Below are 18,657 nucleotides of genomic sequence, written 5' to 3'. Positions count from 1 at the left end.
ATGAATGAGTGCATACAATGTGCAATGTTTTGTTCTGGCTTCATTAAGCAAAATGTCTCAAGGTTCTTTCATATACTTCATTCCTTTTATGGCTGAATACTATTCCATTGTATGTATACATATACCACAGTTTAATTCATTTATACCTGAAGGCTGTTTCTAGCCAAGATTCCTTTTGCCCATAAATATATATAATGGATATTTCTCCAGGTTAATACATATAGGTGAACTTCATTTTTCAATGTTTTTTCTTTTTGAGAAAAATTTTAAAGTAAATCACTGATAACACATCATTTTAGCTCTTCATATTTTGGAATACATTTCAAAAACTAACATAGTGCTAACATCATTTAATTTTTAATGATTAAAAAGATGATTTTTCTATTTGTAGTTTGAGATATTAACTGAAATCATTTTCAATTTAGAGCTTAATTTAGTAATTTCCTGAATCTGACATCCATGTAAAAGTCAGATGCTTTGAAAATGGTGTCAGTTAACTTCTACTAAGATGATAAATTTTGCCTTTGTTTCTCCAAGTGAGAAATTTCTACCCAAATTAGGAAATATAAAAAGTCACCTTTTGTTACAATAAACATTTTTATCATATGGCAGAAAAAACAAGATAAATGAAAAAAAGATTATATGTACTTTGAATACTGAATCTTACAAGATTTTCTTAAATAATTAAGTGTTGCCATTAGTAAGTGGTGACCAGTGCTGTTGCATAATTAGGGAAAGCAATATTTCATTCAAAGCTATTAATACTTCTATAACTTGGGTCAAAGCAGAAAACTGGTCCTAATTAAAGTCTTTGTAAATGATACCATACATTTATATACCACTTAATAGTTTTCAAACACTTTTAATTTTTAAAACAAGACATAATAGACCAAATTACAAAGGAAAATACTGATAAGTTATCACTTTTTTTTAAATGGAAAACACCTGCATTCATTTCAGTTTGATTTATGTAATGACAGAGAAACAGGACAAGTACTATTATTTCTATTCTACAGGTCAGACAACTAGGCTGGAAGAGATGGGTTTTATATTATCCAACTATAAAACAGCCAAGTCATTCAGAAGGTTTTGTTATGATCAAAAACAAAAGATATATTTAAGTCACGTTACTAATGGAATAAAAGTTTGAAATTTAAAAAAAAACAGTAGTTATTATTCTAACAGGTTTGGTAAAGTATATAGCTATTTTGTAGTATATACATAAATTAATATTTATAATCTGTTTCATTTTATTTAAAAGGTAAAAAAAATTCAGAATTTTTTTTCCTGAAAAATTGTGTATGGCTACAGATGTAGATCAATGGCATTGTGCTTGCCCAGCATGCATGACATGCTGAGTTTGATCCTCAGCACTGCCATAAAATAAATAAATATGTAAACAAATAGTGAAACTAGTTCTTAAATAAAAATTCATTTATCATATGGTAATGATAATATTTCTTAATAAACTCTAGTTTTATACTTGTTATACTTCCACATATTGGAAGTCTATGTGGTACAGTAAGTTATTAAAATTAAATGGTTAAATATAGGTTTGTAAGACAATTGATTTGTTCTAAAGTTACCAGGTTCTTACTCAGAGCACAACATGGATTTATAAAAGATGTCTGCCTCACATATTACAATTTTTGAATTATAGTATTTAATTTGGTTAAACACTATGTTTGCTGTTAGAAATTTTTTCCTAAGCATTTAAAGAGACAATTATATGTGTAATATCTTTACAGATAGATTTAAAAAAGGAGTAGGGGTCTCTCTTATCATTAATTATGATTATATGGAAAGATTTGCTTTATATTGGCCTGTATTAATAACAAGTATAACTCATTAATATCAACTTCTAGTTGATGTTCATTAATTGGTGGCTAAAAAGACTTTATTAGAAAATACTCACAATGTTAAGAATAACTGAGTAAGGAGTCTTAAAATCTTTATGACCTCATGAGGTCCTAAAGAAACTATTTAAGGTCAATCTGGAACCTTTCATGAGTGTTAAAACAAAACAAAATAAAACTTGTAATTCAAAGAATTAAAAAATTTAAAAGTGGAAACTGCTGAAGCAATTTAGTTATGATATGATCAAAAGATAAACAAAGAAAGTGAATTTAAGTAATATTTTTAAATTTTAGAATTCTTTGATCTTTCTATTACAACTTCATAAAGTTTCAGTTAGATAGTTAAGATAGTGTATTTTTTTTTAAAGAGAGAATTTTTAATATTTATTTTTCAGTTTTTGGTGGACACAACACCTTTATTTATTTATTTATTTATTTTAACGTGGTGCTGAGGATCAAACCCAGCGCCCCGCGCATGCCAGGCGAGTGCATTACGGCTTGAGCCACATCCCCAGCCCAAAGATAGTGTATTTTAAGTTTCTTAATGTGTCAGTGCTGAAAATTTTATATCATTTCATCTCAGCATTCAAACACGTTTGTAAAACTATGATTATATTACTATAGAGTCTACCTACACCCAATATTATGCCCTAAAATATCCTGATGGCCAACTAGAAAGAAACAAGGAAAAGCTATGTTCACAACTAATAAAGATAAATGGCAAAACAAAACACATATTTATGCACCATACCTGCAGCTGACCATTTAATGAACTCAAGTCTTCTGCTTTTTTTTCTAAGGACTGAACCCAGACTTTCCTTTTTTGTCGGCATCTTGAAGCTGCTGCTCTGTTTCGCTCTAAAAATTTCCTCCTTTTTTCATCAGGATCTTCATTAGCAGCTCTTCTTCGACGACCACTTGTATTTTGAGTCTGTGGAGTTGTGTGAGCTGGAGAAGCCTACAGTGCACAGAGATGGAAGTTTGTTATATTTATGTTTAGTGAGTGAACTGATGTAGGCAGTAAAGGGTGTCAAAGGGGGAAAGCCACTAACTTTATTTTCTAAATCTTGAGGAATACATTAGTATTTTGGAGCAACATAAAAATCACCCTATGCTTTAATTGCCCCCTTGAAATAAATGAATCATACTATAATGAAATTCTTACTAAAGCAATGTCATAGTGAATATCTTCTTTAAAGTATATATAATATTTTCATTTGCTTAGAAATAAAAAATAGAAAATATAATACTAATGATCATATGTACTTGAATTTTCTACATGTACATTAAATTGACTTTCTTGTAATATTTAATCCTTTGAAAATTACTGATTATTTAATAAGTTCAAAAATTTAACTTTCTAATTAAATTCAAGTCAGAAAACCATTTTTTGTTTATTTTTTAAATAAAATATACTATATATTAAATCTGTCAATTTTCTTTATTGGTTTTTCTAAAATTAAGGAATTAAGATATGTATATACTTTGGGGTAGTTAGCTTTGAAATTCAGGGTCAGTCTTTTTCTAAGGGTCAGGTTCTTATAATTATTAGTGCTCATTTTCCTAGCAGGCAGAATCCCACAAGAACCCTAATTTTCATTTTTTAATTGATCCCATTTCCTCCTAATGGATCAGCTTGATTTCTGATCAGCCAAGGATATAAATCTTCAATCACTAGTCATACTGTCTAGTATATAGGACTAGAGAAAACAGAAACCTCCAGTCCTCTTATGAGCCCCGAAATCCATGCCACAAAACAGTTGAATATGGGAGATTGGAAATGAACCACTAGAAATTTGTGTAGAAGAAAGAGCACTTAATTGTTATAGGTACATAATTCAAAAGACAAGACTAAAAACAGGACTGGGGATGTGGCTCAAGCGGTAGCGCGCTCGCCTGGCATGCGTGCGGCCCAGGTTCGATCCTCAGCACCACATACAAATAAAGATGTTGTGTCTGCTGAAAAACTAAAAAATAAATATAAAAAAAAAAGACTAAAAACAATCTTTTACCTATAATTAATTATATTTTAAGGGTGTGAACAAATCAAATCAAATCAAGTCTATGTAATAAGCAAAAATCTTACGTATGTACGTGTTCAAGATAAGTTCTGCAGTAAATTGCCAAACTATTCCTCATTCTACAAACTCCCCAAAATAGTAAGTTATCACTTGATTCCTTTGTTCAAATAACTAGCAGTAAAAAATTAAGAGGTTAGGACTGGGAATATAGTTCAGTACCACAAAATAAATAAGAGGGTTATTTCACTTCTGAAGTATTTTAATTGTAATAAAGATCAAGCACTAAATTAAATTGCCTTTTTTAAACCTATGTATTGCAACTTAATCTTTTAGAAAAATATTTGCATGGCTGGCTTCAAGAACTGCAGCCTTGAAATATGTTTCTTTATCTTCTATCATTTTTTTTTATTGAGAACAAAATTTTTATTCAATTGTCTGAATAGAAAGAATTTCTTTGATTTGTTTTTAATTGATTTAATTCATCACAGCAAAGATTAATCAAATAATAGAATAGTAGCAATTATTACAATTAGATTCATGAAAATATTTATAGAAACTATTCTAGAGTCTAGTGATATATCAGTGAACAAACAGATAAAGTCCTGTACTCACTGGGCTTCTATTTGATACAATAAAACATAAAGTTATAAATCTAGGGAAAGACTAATAGTATATGAAAATAAAGATAAAGTAACTAAGTAAATATCTATGTTTAGTTGACAATCTAAAACTTGCTATTTACCCATTTCTTTGATTGGAAATTTTTAAGGTCAATACTAATATTCTTCAAGTAGAGAATATAAAATTTATTATAAAGGCTGGGGATGTAGCACAGTGTTAGAGTGCTTGCCTAGCATGTGTGAGACCCTGGGTTGGAGCCCTCATACTGCCAAAAGGCAGGGGGTTAGAAATTTATTGTAGACATATAGAAATATCAATCATGATAGGCAGTTAGAAACTAGAGATAAGTGAAAAGGGGTCCTTAATATAAACTGCTGCCATATTTATTCTTTTGGTGATGTTTTACAAATTTTAATTCAAGAATCATTTGATTTGTGTCATATGACTTACACATATATGGGTATGAATATTTATATATTTAAAAGACCTCCCATTACCTAGAAGTATAGTAAGAATACTTACATGAATAAATAAAAAGAACTAGTGCTTTATAATGAGTGAGCAAATACAACATGTGGAAACAAGAATTGCTAAAGAAAAAATGCCTGCTTCTTTGGACATGTGGAACATTAGTTAACAGCCCTATACACTTCAGTGGCTAGAGACCATTGCAATACTATAATATGCTAGGCAGTGTAATTAGGGACAATGATATTCTAGGGAAAAGGAAAATCAATGACAATTTTGAAAAGAGATTCAGAAAGATTCTTTTGTTGTTTTTGTTGTACTGGGGATTGAGTGCAGGGGTGCATTATCAGTGGGTTACAGACACAGTCCTTGTTACTTTTTATTTTGAGACAGGGTCTCACTAAATTGCTGGGCTTGAACTTGCAATTCTCCCGACTTAGCCTCCCAAGTAGCTGGGACTACAGGCATATACCACTCTGCCCAGTAGAAATACTCTTTAGAGATCTTAGTTTTGCTATCTAAAACGTTTCTAAAGAATAAGGCATTCCTCAACAATATCAAATAAGTTGTTAATGTCTATAATGTTTACAGAACATATCGACTATGTAATAATATTCAAGAGTACAGTTTAATATCAAACCTATTTATATCGAAGAAAGGAAAATATATTGATAATTATTGTTTGTTTTTAAGACAAGTTTGTCTATAGTTTTGTGACAATATTTAAAAGAAACTCTTCATTCCCCTCAACATAAGGTTCTAATGTTTTTCTAGTTATAGGACAAATTTTCCAAAGAGGGAATCATAACCCTAAAATTCCTCAATCAAGAAAGAAGGAATGAAATAAGTTTCCCAAAGTTGTATTAGGTTTCACTGTTCTAGAATTAAAAACTATTTATTTAAAAACTGGGCACAGTGGTGCACACCTGAAATCTCAGCTATTTGGAAGGCTGAGGCAGGAGGACTGCGTGTTCAAGGCCAACCTGGGCAACTTAAAATAAAAAATGAAAAGGGTTAGGGATGTGTCTCAGAAGTAGAATGCCTCTGATTCAGTCCCTAGTGCCAAGAAACAAAAACAAAAGTCGTCTGTGTTGTGTCAGGTCAATGTATATAAATGCCCACCGAGTTATTTATAGAATGTCTTGAATAGTAACAATGTATCTATTATTTTTATCTATTTAATTTTGTATTAACACATACATACTGACCTACCTTTTCTTAAGATTTTTGATATAGTTCTGGAATGACAACATGACAAAAAAATATTTATTTTTTTCAAAATATATAAAAAAGTCAATGTAAGTTACACTACATTTGCTTTTTTATTAGTAACAAGAGTAGTGAATGATTAAAAAAACACACATACCGGAGTTTCTGTTGTGGATGTAGCTGGTTGTTGTAATGATTGTGGGCGAGATTCTTCTGACTGAGTCCTAACCAATCCACTACCATGACCTTTGACAGTATCACCATTGGTAACTGGAGGATGTTGTTGGGTCAAAGCAGCTTTTAATCTCTGAAATGTAAACACCATTTAAAAAAGAAGTTTCCTGCTTTATCCCCAAATGTAGTTTACAACATACCCATTAGCTAACTGAAAATATTTGTTAAGGAACATATTTGGCTTTGAAATTAGTTTCAATTATTATATTTCACTGAGTATTATAAATATCAATATGACAAACAATTGTACATTTGGAAAGCTTCTCTTTTTGTCTAATTCTGAAAAGTTAAAAAATAAAAGTTAGCTGAAAATAACTAGCTTTGATCAATTAAAAAACACATTACAAGTTAATTGTGATATACACTTTTATCCATTCTTTTCTCCCTCATTCTTAAACCTCCTCCCCACCCCCAGGTTCTGCTTAAGATACTAAAACCTAAATCTATTCTTACCCAGATTTGGTAACCTTTAATAATCTCTGTTTATAGGTTTGGTATTTGGACAATGAAGAGATGCTGCATTTTTTTAGGCCACTATGCTGCCTGCCAGACTGAACTTCCTTCTAGAACTTACAGTTGGCTTTACTTCTTGTAGATCCTTTTCTTCCACTATATTTTATTTTTTGCCAGTAAAATGAACTGGACCTAATTGACTTATAGAATGTAATAGGTCTGGTATTAGATTAAAGCCCTACATTTTATGGCTACACCTCCTCATAAAGATACAATTTGAATGAAATTTATCTATCATCAGAAATATGTCATGTCATATGCCAATTAGATAGTAAGAGCAGAGATTATCTTGATTTCTTCTGTGAAACTGGGCAGATGTGTTTTTTAAGGTAGTTTTATGATTTGTAAGTACGTAACAATTAGTATAAGATAATCATAGTATCTCAGCAATGAAAGGAACATCAAGAACCTGGAAAAACCTGGGACTACTATTGCTAACACTGCTCTTAACTGAGATGTAGTTCTTGAGCCCCAAATAAGTTTCACTGAGTTGCTTAGTGCATCGACATTGCCAGGCTGGCTTTGAAATTTCGATCCTCCTGTCTCAGCCTCCCGAGCCGCTGGGATTACAGCTGTGTGCCACTGAGCCCGGCTTGGATGTTAACTATTAAAAAAAAAAAAAAAAAGATTCTTAACAATTTTTCCTTTCTTCCTTTCCACAGCACACAGTAAAGAATGCATGTGAAGAAAAGACCTTTTGAGGGCTGGGGATGTGGCTCAAGCGGTAGCGTGCTCGCCTGGCATGCGTGCGGCCCGGGTTCGATTCTCAGCACTACAAACAAAGAAAGATGTTGTGTCCGCCGAAAACTAAAATATAAATATTAAAAAATTCATTCTCACTCTTTCTCTCTCTCTCTCTTTTTTTTTTTTTTTAAAAAAAAGACCTTTTGAAAAAGGCCCTCAAATGTTTCTACAACTGTTTTCACTTATTCCAAGAAAAATTTTAGAAAATTTTATCAACTACAAAATTTTTCATCTATGCATATCTTTTTATTGTTTATTATATGTGATCCAAATCCCTTAACAACTGAAACATACATGAAAAGATCAGTAGAATTTCACCACAGGCAATAATTATGCCTAGATAAGCATTAGTGGACATTTTCTCTCTACTGAATGCTTGTAGATTCTGGATTTAATTTTTAAAATAAAGTCAGTAGTTTACAGAAAAGTCTTATTGACGTATAAGTTTTACAGACAGTAAATTTACTCATTTTAGTGTATACAGTTTTTTGAGTGTCAACAAGCACATACACTTGGGTTACTTTCTCCACAATTAGGATACTGAATAATTCTACCCACAAAATGCCCTATCCTGTCATATTTTCCTTGCATCTCTGGCCCCTGGAAACCACTGTTTTTTGACCCCAAGAATTTTATCTTATCCAGAATATCATTTAAACGGAAACATATAGTGTCTAGTCTTTTGAATCTGGCTTTTTCCCTTTGGCATAATGCACTTGAGATTCATCTGAGTTACCAATAGTTTTTAAATATGTTCTTAAATGAATAGTATCCCTGTTTTATAGATTAGGAATCCGGTGATCATTCTCTCAAGCTATTAAACTAGTTCAAATCCTGGTTTTGAATACAAAATCTCTTCAGCTTCAAAGTGTGCAATTTTTCTACGGCACTATGTTACATATATTATACTTGGTACTGTCAGAAAACACAGGGAAAGAACAAGAAAGATAATCTGAGACTGCATGGCTTTCAAAAGACAACCATAAAGGATTGAGAAAGACAAGCCTTATACAACTGCTAAGCCATGTCACCCAGGATCAGACATTTTTTCTCCTTTTCTGACAGACTTTCTCTACGAACTATAAAAATCACAATATCTGTAAAGTCCTACTATCTTCACTGATTGTATACACAATGTATTATAATGTCTTTTCAGATGAGAAGATCATGTACATATAGAACTTTAATTCAAACTCTCCGTAATTTTGAATAAATTAATCTTTTGAGTCTTAATTTTCTTTTCTGTGAAACTGGGAATAACTCCCTTGGAGGAGTTAAACAAAAATTAAATATAATATCCACAATTATCTGATTCATAAAAGGATTTCTAAAATGTTAGCTTCTTTATTTCTTCAAGAACAGTTATTGAGCCAGGTGTGGTGGCTGTAATCCCAGTGATGCAGAGGGTTAAGGTAGAAGGATTCTAGGTTAGAGGCCATTCTGGGCAATTCAGCAAGATCTTGTCTCAAAATAAAATTTTTTAAAAGGCTGGAAATGTAGTTCTGTGACAGATCATTTGCCTAGCATGCATAAGACCCTGGGTTCAATCTCTAGTACCAAAACAAACAAACCCATACCATATACTGCAATATATTTAAGAATACAGACAAAATTCCTAATTCCTTCTTTCCTCTATACCCTAACATTTTTTTAAAAAGAGAGAGAGAGAGAGAGAGAGAGAGAGAGAGAGCAAGAGAAAGAGAGAATCATAATATGAATATATTTTTTGTAGATGAACACAACACAATGCCTTTATTTTTATGTGGTGCTGAGAATTGAACCCGGGTCGCGCCTGTGCTAGGTGAGTGCTCTACCGCTGAGCCACAATCGCAGTCCAAATGCCTTCTTCTTCTTCTTTTTTTTTTTAAAGAAATCAGAAACAATTTGTCGTTAGGACAAAGGAAATAAGGACACTAATGACTGAGAATAATGTTGAAGTCGACACATAAAAAATGGAAACAGATGAGTGACCTAACTGGTAGCTGGCTGGAAAAAGACAGGAATATTTAGGAAACTGATCGAAAAGAAGTGAAAGAAAGATAAAAGTTAGAAAAGAGTATAGATCACATAAACAGAACAAAGAAGGGGAGTCTGAGGAGATGGTTGGTCTGCATATTTATACCTTCAATAAACAGAATGTTAGAGATCAAAATATAACAAATAGTACCCAATTTATAGTGCTAAATTGGAGCTTTTGTTTCTGGATATAAAGTGTGCAAAAATACACTACAAAATAGAGCTGTGAGGCTTGGTAAATTATGTGTTGGTAAAACATTTTTAAGTCCTTAGGTAGAAAACATTATAGAATTGAAGAGCATTTAAAGTTTTATAGTGAAGAGCTTACTCTTAGAATTAATGAAATACAGTAACTGCACATAGGGGAGTCTGAAGTACATAAACATCACTCTCTTGAATAATCTTTAGTAGGGCAAGTTACAACCTTACAGAGCACTTAAAAGCAGCATCAGTATTCATTCATTATCCTCCCTTGACTGCCCTAGGGTATACAGCACTCATCCAGTGAGGAAGCACTAATGTTTGCTCCATGCTGTTACATTGATTACAATGGGTCTGACTTGGAAAGTGTGCCAGTGGGTATAAAATATAAAAAAGAGATTTTAAGGGTTAATTAACACTGCTCAACTGCTGATTAATTTTTTTTAAACTATATATATATATATATATGTGCACATTATATGTATATACATACATATATACGTGTATGTATATATATGTGTGCTAAAAACTTAGAATGAGTTAGGTGAAGAAAGCAGGCACTAAATATTCATATAAATTTTTATAATTCATATAAGGATACCTATAATTTACCTTTATATATGTTAGGAGTATTTTAAAGAAGGCCAAATATCTTGGTTTTAAAAGAATTAATGAAAGCAAATATAAATACAGTGGACATTTATTTTACAATAGAATTTTGGAGCTAGCTGAGATAATGGAAATCAAAATATAATCGTCATCTTCCATATTAAGAAACTTCTCAAAGATTGAAGTTACTGCTCAAAATCATAAAGTTAGTAGCAGAGGTAAAACCTGAAATTCTATCTGTTGACCACCGCCACCCCCAGTTCAATTAACACATTATTAACAAACACTTTGCCAAAATAGAGCTTTGCCCTAATATTAAGTATTCTAGCACCTACCTGCCAAGGGTATTTAGACCAATGTCTACATCAAGCACACTGTGTCCCTTGAGCTATATCTGCTAGAGGGCAGCTACAACAAGGTATTCCTGGTCAAAGGCAACATCCCTGCTGAATGCTACACTTCTTCAACAACATTCTGCTGGACACTATCAGTGACAAGATGGCAGGATGTATTGAGAAGGCTGAGGAAATCCTTATCACTGAGGCCACCCAGAACCTCTTTTTCAAGACACCCAAGAAGATGATGGTCTAAGCTAAAAGTGAGGGTTGGTCCTGGGCCCCAACAACTACTACAGTTTTGCCAGCCAGCAGAAGCCAGAAGACACCACCATCCCCTCCCCAGAACTGGCCAAAGAGGTCACTGAATGTGCCCTGCAGCTGGGGATGTTTGAGCCCGCTGGCCCTGGGGCAGGGCAAGGCATCATTATTTAAAACTCACAGTGCAGGCTGTCCTCCAATAAAGGTGGAATGTCATTCGTTCTTCCAGACATTGTAACCCCAGTTGGAATGGCAGAGAAACCATTATTATCTCTGGAGAATTTGGAAGTTTGAGGGCTTATGGAGGTTGGAGATAATATCTTCCCATCTAACCCAGGGACAACTGCTCCTGGTCTCACACACAGATGCTCTGTGAACCATGGAAGAGCACAGGTCCCATATGGCCACACTGGAATGCTGGGCCAGGGCATCCAAATCTTTCAGTGATGTGTCCCATTTTTAAAATGTTGGCAGTGTACTAAATAATTTTACAAATGGAAAAAAAAGTAATCTAAGTATATTTGTTATCAATTAAGTATTAGATATATGCTCAGTTCATTACTAAGATCAAAGTTTCTCTCACCAGAGAAATTTAATAAGCAAATAAAAGCTAGGCATGGTGGAACATGCCTGTAATCCCATCAGCTCAGGAGGCCAAGATAAGAGGATCCCGAGTTCAAAGCCAGCCTCAGCAATGATGAAGTGCTAAGCAACTCAGTTAGACCCTGTCTCTAAATAAAATACAAAATAGGACTGGGCACGTGGCGGCCGAGTGCCCCTGAGTTCAAGCCCTGGTACAAAAAAAAAAAAAAAAAAAAAAGGCAAATAAAGATTGAGCATTCAGAAAATAAAGACTGAGCACTCAAAGAAATTAAATAAGATTTTAAGTGATCTATAATCTCTAATATGTACAATAAATCCTAGGCATAATTTTAAGGGAAAGGCGTATACTGTTTGAAAAAAACCTGTCTTTTATTATTATGTTTCTAAGAAGTAGATTAGTGTTTTGAAGTTGAGTTAATGTTTAGCAATGTCAAGTTCAATACCTATAATAAGAGCTTTTTTCTTTGAGATATAGACTGTGCCAATTAATTAAAGGGTGAATGGTGCATCTAAATATACCTTCATTCATTGTGATGAACAATCTGATACATTCATTTTTATAGGTGATCTGATAAAAATAATTTGTTATTCAAGTTCTATGTTCTCTGCTTATGTTGCACTCTTGAAATCAACTGTATCAAATCTGTCAGAACCTGATAGAAAAAAAAAAACTATCATAGTTCAGAGAAAAAAAGATAACGTTCTCTAGAAACAATTTATGAAAAAGTCAGATACATATTTCATATGTGCCACAAAAACTCATCAGAGTAATAACCCTCCTTCTCCTGGGTGTTATCCTACCATCTGCTGCTCTATTACTTATCTTTATTTTTCAACTAATTAACAGCATAATCTTCTAAATTCAGCAAGTTAATTATCATTATTGTGGTCTTTGCAGCATCATCAGTCCTCATGAAGTCTTGTCTCCCCACCCCTAGAGAACATATGAAAATGAAGTAGGTTTGGAGAGGGTCTGTTTCTTTGGTGTGGGCTCATTAGGTGTTTGCTGATTAGCTTGGCATGCAGAGGCAGGTCAGAAGAATTCTGCTGAACATGAGGTTCCATGCAGGGCCCATCTAAGTTAATGTAGGTTTCTGAACATTTGCCAAGATGCCCTATGTCAGCTCTTGGTAGAAACCCCCCGCAGAAACCCTACTGGCTACCCACTGTGTACAAAGATATTTCTCAGTTTGTCACAAGTCTTAAATGAATGATTCTGAAGGCTACTACTTAAATACTTCACTAAATATTCCTAAACAAAACTCCCAGATGATCAACATCTTATTTCTAAAGTCAGTATTTTACTACAAATATTACATAAGAAAGTTTCCTTATTTTAAGAGTAACACAGCAAATATCTACTGTTTATGTTTAATGACAAAACCAAAACCAAAACCTCCTAAATCTAAATTTGATGATATCTGCTATGATTTTATAAAAATAGCAGATCCTGGGAATTTTTCTATAGTGTTAAAAAGTACTAGATAATCTTGTATCTGTGGACCACTTAGCCCACTTCTTTACCACATTATTTTTCCAAAGACTAATAAGTTGTTAAATTTTTTTTCTTTTGAAGTTTACTTTGAAGACTTCAACAGAAAAGAAAGACCTTATTTTCCTATTTGTAGTCGACAAAACCTGACACATACATAAATTTTCCTTAAGCATTGGGCATCTGAAAACCAAGTTATTACAAAAGCATCCTTGGCTTTCTTAGGATACAAAGTTAAGTTTCTCTTCAACAGTGGTGTGCATTCTTATTCTTAACTGTTTCAATTTTGCCATTTCTCTTATTTTCTTAACCATAGGTCATATGAGCAGAATCACTACTACACTAAACTATGTAGCATTCCATTAACATATTGTGACCAAAGATCAAACAGTTATTGAGAGAGATGTAGAACCCCAAAAGAATGATTTTTTTTTAGCCAGGTGTGGTAGTGTACCACTTGTAATCCTAGCTACCAGAAGGCTGAAGTAGGAGGATTGCCAGTTCAAGGCCAGTTTCATCAACTTAGTGAGATCCTGTCTCAAAATAGAAAATTAAGAGTTGCAGATGTAGCTTAGTGGTAGAATGCACATGAGTTTGATTCCTAGTACTACAAAAGAAAAATTTAAAAAAGATGTTTACATGTTTTCAAAGAGTTGAAAACTACCACCACTACACCAACAAAGCAAAATTCAACTGAAATAACAGCAGCTTCTACCTCAAGGGCTGTCCTAAGGAAGAGGGCGTAACTCTTGTCCTTGGAAAAACCCACAGAGTACTCCTAAGTACATACCCACCCTGCTGAGTTGTTTGTCTGTAAATAACAGGAGAGGTCTGTGACACCAGGTGTCCCTGACTCAGTTAGGCTAGGTGAGGACCCACAGCAACCCCCCTAGCAACCTCCAATCAGCATGAGACAGGGAAAATAACTGAAATGCCAAATGACCCCCAAGTAGTTTATGGTGGTTGATAACATGTTGGGAAACCATGTAGTTTAGCACGTACACCCGTCTTGGCCTAAAAGGATCAGTTCAAACGAATCCCCCTCTTGTACTGACCAATCACCCCTACCCAACTTGTTCCCGCCAGTGGATGTGCTAATCAATGTTAAGAGTTGTTGTTTGACTTTCCCTAGGAAAAGTATGGAATGATTTGCTGTGTGATGTTGTGACGCATAGAGTATCCCCCACAAACCTATAAAATCTCACTGAACAAAGGACCAGGACTCATTCCCTGGGACCACTGCTTTGAGAACGGTTGTGAGTCGAGCCTCGAGCTTGCAAAAAAGACTCTTGTGTGCTTGCATCGGATTCAGCTCCTGGAGATCTATTGGGGTCCCACAAATCTGGCATAACAGAACCATCCACTTGGAGAAAATGAATGTGGAATTCTATCTTTGTTGCAGGAAAACATCTAGTCCTGTGATCAATAATTTGGTCATCAAGAAACCTCTGTGAACTGATATGAACCTAACTTCAACAGTCTTCAGATGGGTCGACAGAATTGTTTTTATTTCCTGAAGCTTACTAATAAATTCATGACACTGACATTTTAACTTTAAACTTGGAAATCAATTTGCACTTTTTTGGTAAATTCTGTTCTAAAAGTGCTAAAATAATTTGCTACATGGAGTAACAGATTATCTTTGTATTTTAATTAAAAATGTTTAATTTGGAGATTGATTTAGACTTGTAAATTTTAGTTTTCAGTAGTAAGATAATCTTAACTAAGCTTCTAAATGCTATAGGTATATCTAAGAAAACCAAGCCTCATCAAATCTACAAGTTTAAGAGTTATCAAACACTTAGGAAAGTTTGTTAACTGAGGTAATAACAAAGATAAATTTACAAATGTGGCTTAACATATTTCAGATGCATTATATTTAAAACCCTTTAGAAGCAATTATTACACACTTGTATTTATAAATTGCTTTGAAAACTTAAGAAACTTAAGTTTTCAAACTTGTAACTTTGATAAATGTGAACATGTTTTTAAAAAGTAGTCCCTGAATAATCAGTTTGGGGCACAAAAGTCACTATCAATGGCATGCAAAAAACAAAACAAAAAAACAAAAATTCACTAAGATATAATTCTAATTGCAACCCCCCCCCAATATAAATATATATCTATGTGTGTGTGCATGCATACGTACACACACACACACACACACACACACACACACACACACACATATGTACATGTTACACACCCACATACAGAACTAACAAAAATCTTGAATCCAATATATATATAAAGAATTCCTACAGTAAAAGAAAAGCCATTAAAAAATGGGCAAAAGATTTCACAAAGTTTGGTCAAAAAGGAAATGCAAACAATCAGAAACTGCTATACACTCCTAGAATGTCTATAATTAAAAAGAGAAATCTAAAGGTCAGCAAGACTGTGGAGACAAAGGAAATTCCCATATACTTCTGGAGGCAATATAAACTCTTGGTAAAAGAAACAATTTCTTTTACAATTAAATATACATTTACCCTGACTCAGCATTTCTATCCATTAGGTATTTTCCAAGAAAATAAAAATTATTTTCACAAAGAATTGTAGGAGAATGTGTATAGTAATGGGAGTTTGGGGTATAGGTCAGGGTAGAGAAGAGGGCTTGACTAGCACGCTGAAGCCCTGGGTTTGATCCAAACAAAATGAAACTAAATTAAAATAAAAACAAAAGGAATGCGCATAGTAGCTTTACTCAAAACAGCTAACCACTTGGAAACCAAGTGGCCATTAATAGGAGAATGGACAAAAAAATTGTGGTTTATTCACACAATGGAATATTATTCTGCAATAAAAAGAAGCAAACTGTGATACACTCAACAACATGAACAAATCTCAGAGACATTCACTGAGCTGGATATAAGAGAGTACATATTAATTTCATTTATATGAAATTTTAGGACTACAGTCACTATAGCAGCAGAACAGCTAGAAGTAGAACTAATAGGGGAGGGAAACAAAAAACTTTCTAGGTAGATGTCAATGTTCTATATCATAATGTGATGTGGGTTCTGTGAACGCCTTTAATTATTAAAACCATAAAAGTATAATTGACTCAATCAGTGTATGTAAATTTTGAATTGAGACAGAAATAAAATAGTTTTTTAAATGGGAAGTACAGATATAAGAATGATAGTGTCACGTTACTAAGTTGGGTGATGAATACATGTAAGTTTGTTATATTATCCTATTTTCTTTTTATATTTTGAAATTTTCCATAAGAAAAAATTTAAAAAGGCAGTAGAATAATTTCCATATTTTTTATTTAATACAAATAGGGAAATCTTATTTATTATTCCAATTAAAATAGGCAATCATGAAAATATGGCTATTTTACATTACCAAAATTCTAATAAGAAATTAAATTGGATTATTTTGTGGGTTTTTTTTTTTGGGGGGGGGATCGGGGATTGAACTCAGGGTTACTTAACCAATGCGCCACATTCCCAGCCCTTTTTTATATTTTATTTAGAGACAGAGTCTCACAGAGTTGCTTGGTGATTTTCTAAATTGCTGAGACTGGCTTTGATCTTGTGATCCTCCTGTCTTAACCTCCTAAACTGCTGGAATTTCAGGCGTGCTCCCAGCCTAGTTTTGGGATTTTTAAGTGATGATTGTTTTTTATATATAAAATGATAAAAGTTATCCAGTTGGTTATTTTTTTCACACATAAATGTTCAAAACACTTTTACTCTTTTAATTTAGTTTCCTAGTTACCTAAGAGAAAAAGTTATTTAGTTAGTCTTAGGTTTAATAGATGCTAGAACTATTGCCTACACTTGTAGCCAAAAGAACTTCTTTAAATTGGATGTTTTCCTTTTGAATAAATCTGTAGAAAAAAAAGTCCACTGAATGTGTAAGCGTATTTTTTGGTGCAATCTACAACAACAGGATCTTTTTGACTTCCATGGAAGGGTTCTCACAGCATGGAATCTTAAATTGAATTTTTCATTAATATAGTATTTTAAACAGCAAGTATAAAAAATATCCCCAGTGAACTTCTTCTGGTATCAAGTTCATCTTAATATTTCCAAAGGCTCAGACCCAACATTCTATGATATGAACAATTTTACCCCCTACGTTTTTTTGTTCTTTCACCACAAACAATAAGTAGTCAATGTTTACATTTTTTCAACCAATTGTCGTTCGTTCAAATGATGTGTTAACTTTTAAACAAAGGTTATCATGTGCAAATATCAGATTGATTATTTGCTCTAATAGAGAATAGTTGTAAAAACCTGTAAGCCTTGCAACATGTAATGTTTTTTATGTCTACACAATTGTATCATTAATATAGTGCCTAGAACTGAAGCAAATATAAGGATCTAATAACTACTTATTTATTGATTTTCTAAGAATACACTAATTAATTGATGTTAAGAGGAATTAGTCCTGCATTGTCTCAGACTGTACAATGAAGAATTACACTGATTATAAAATTAAAAAAAATCTCATGTCTTTTAAAAGAAAGTTAAAAAGTTTATGGCAATTTGGGTTGAATAACGCCAGAAATCAAGTCTTAATTCTATTTTAAAGACAATGAAAAATGGACCTCAGAAAAGTTAAACTGGCTTGATTTAGGGTAGTGAATAGGAAAGTTAGAATTAAAATTAAAATATAGATCTTATCCCTTTAAGCAATATTAATTTCTCATTCTTTCTGGTGCTTTCTAATTAGACAAAATAGTGGAATTCATTATGCCTTACTTGCACATGCACATTACATAATTTGATTAATCTTATTCCCCAGTAAAAACAATACTAATTTCTTATGTCTGAAACACAATAGAAAAAGATATACTTTTATTTATCATGTACAATGTTTCCTAGCTTATATACTATTTCAGAATTCTTTTTTATACTGTTTAAAACCACTCATTCAGCCCTGCCTTCAGATGATTGTTACACATAGTCTCAGCTGTAATACTCCTAGTCTCCACCAGGAGGAGAGTTTGTTTAAAAAAGTCAAAACCAGACAAATTACAAATGACAAGAACCAGAACTTTATTCCCAACTCACCCATTTATTTTAAAGTACCACTAACCAATTACTACGCTAATAGAAGCTTTTCTTTGCCAAAATTTATGGTTCTTCTACAATGTAATATAGTCTATGACTTTTTAAAATGGGACCTAAACTGTACCTTTGAAGCAGGTTTTAATGGAAAAAACTAATTCAAAGCTTAAAAAAATGTACAAAATAAACAAATTTTTGCTCACCATTTTTGCTTCTGACTGTTGTACTGGTTGAGGGGAGGAAGGGCCTGGAATTCCTGGAACACTAGGCACCATGGTGACTGGTCGAACAAGCTATGCAAAAAAGATATTGAAAAATATTTTCTATAGAATATTTTCAAAATGAGATTTGTATTTTTATTTGTATAATGGCTATTACAATTTGAAACATTAAAATCACAAAATTATAAAACTTATCTCTAGCTGATTATATTTCTACACCAAATCC

At 32.9% G+C, this 18,657-nt stretch overlaps 1 protein-coding gene across 1 annotated transcript in view; it reads right to left on the bottom strand.

Moving 5' to 3' along the window:
* The window catches only part of Atf2 (activating transcription factor 2), a 96,835-nt gene that overhangs the window by 14,271 nt on the left and 63,907 nt on the right, over window positions 1-18,657 (bottom strand). The window contains 3 exon segments of the mRNA XM_076866549.2: window positions 2,608-2,814; window positions 6,333-6,482; window positions 18,414-18,503. Coding sequence (XP_076722664.1) covers window positions 2,608-2,814; window positions 6,333-6,482; window positions 18,414-18,503 — 447 coding nt within the window.

Source organism: Callospermophilus lateralis, chromosome 9 (assembly GCF_048772815.1).
Source record: "Callospermophilus lateralis isolate mCalLat2 chromosome 9, mCalLat2.hap1, whole genome shotgun sequence".
In the NCBI taxonomy this organism is placed as follows: Eukaryota; Metazoa; Chordata; class Mammalia; order Rodentia; family Sciuridae; genus Callospermophilus; species Callospermophilus lateralis.
Note: the sequence above shows the minus strand (reverse complement) of the source record. Positions and strands in the feature narration are given on the sequence as shown.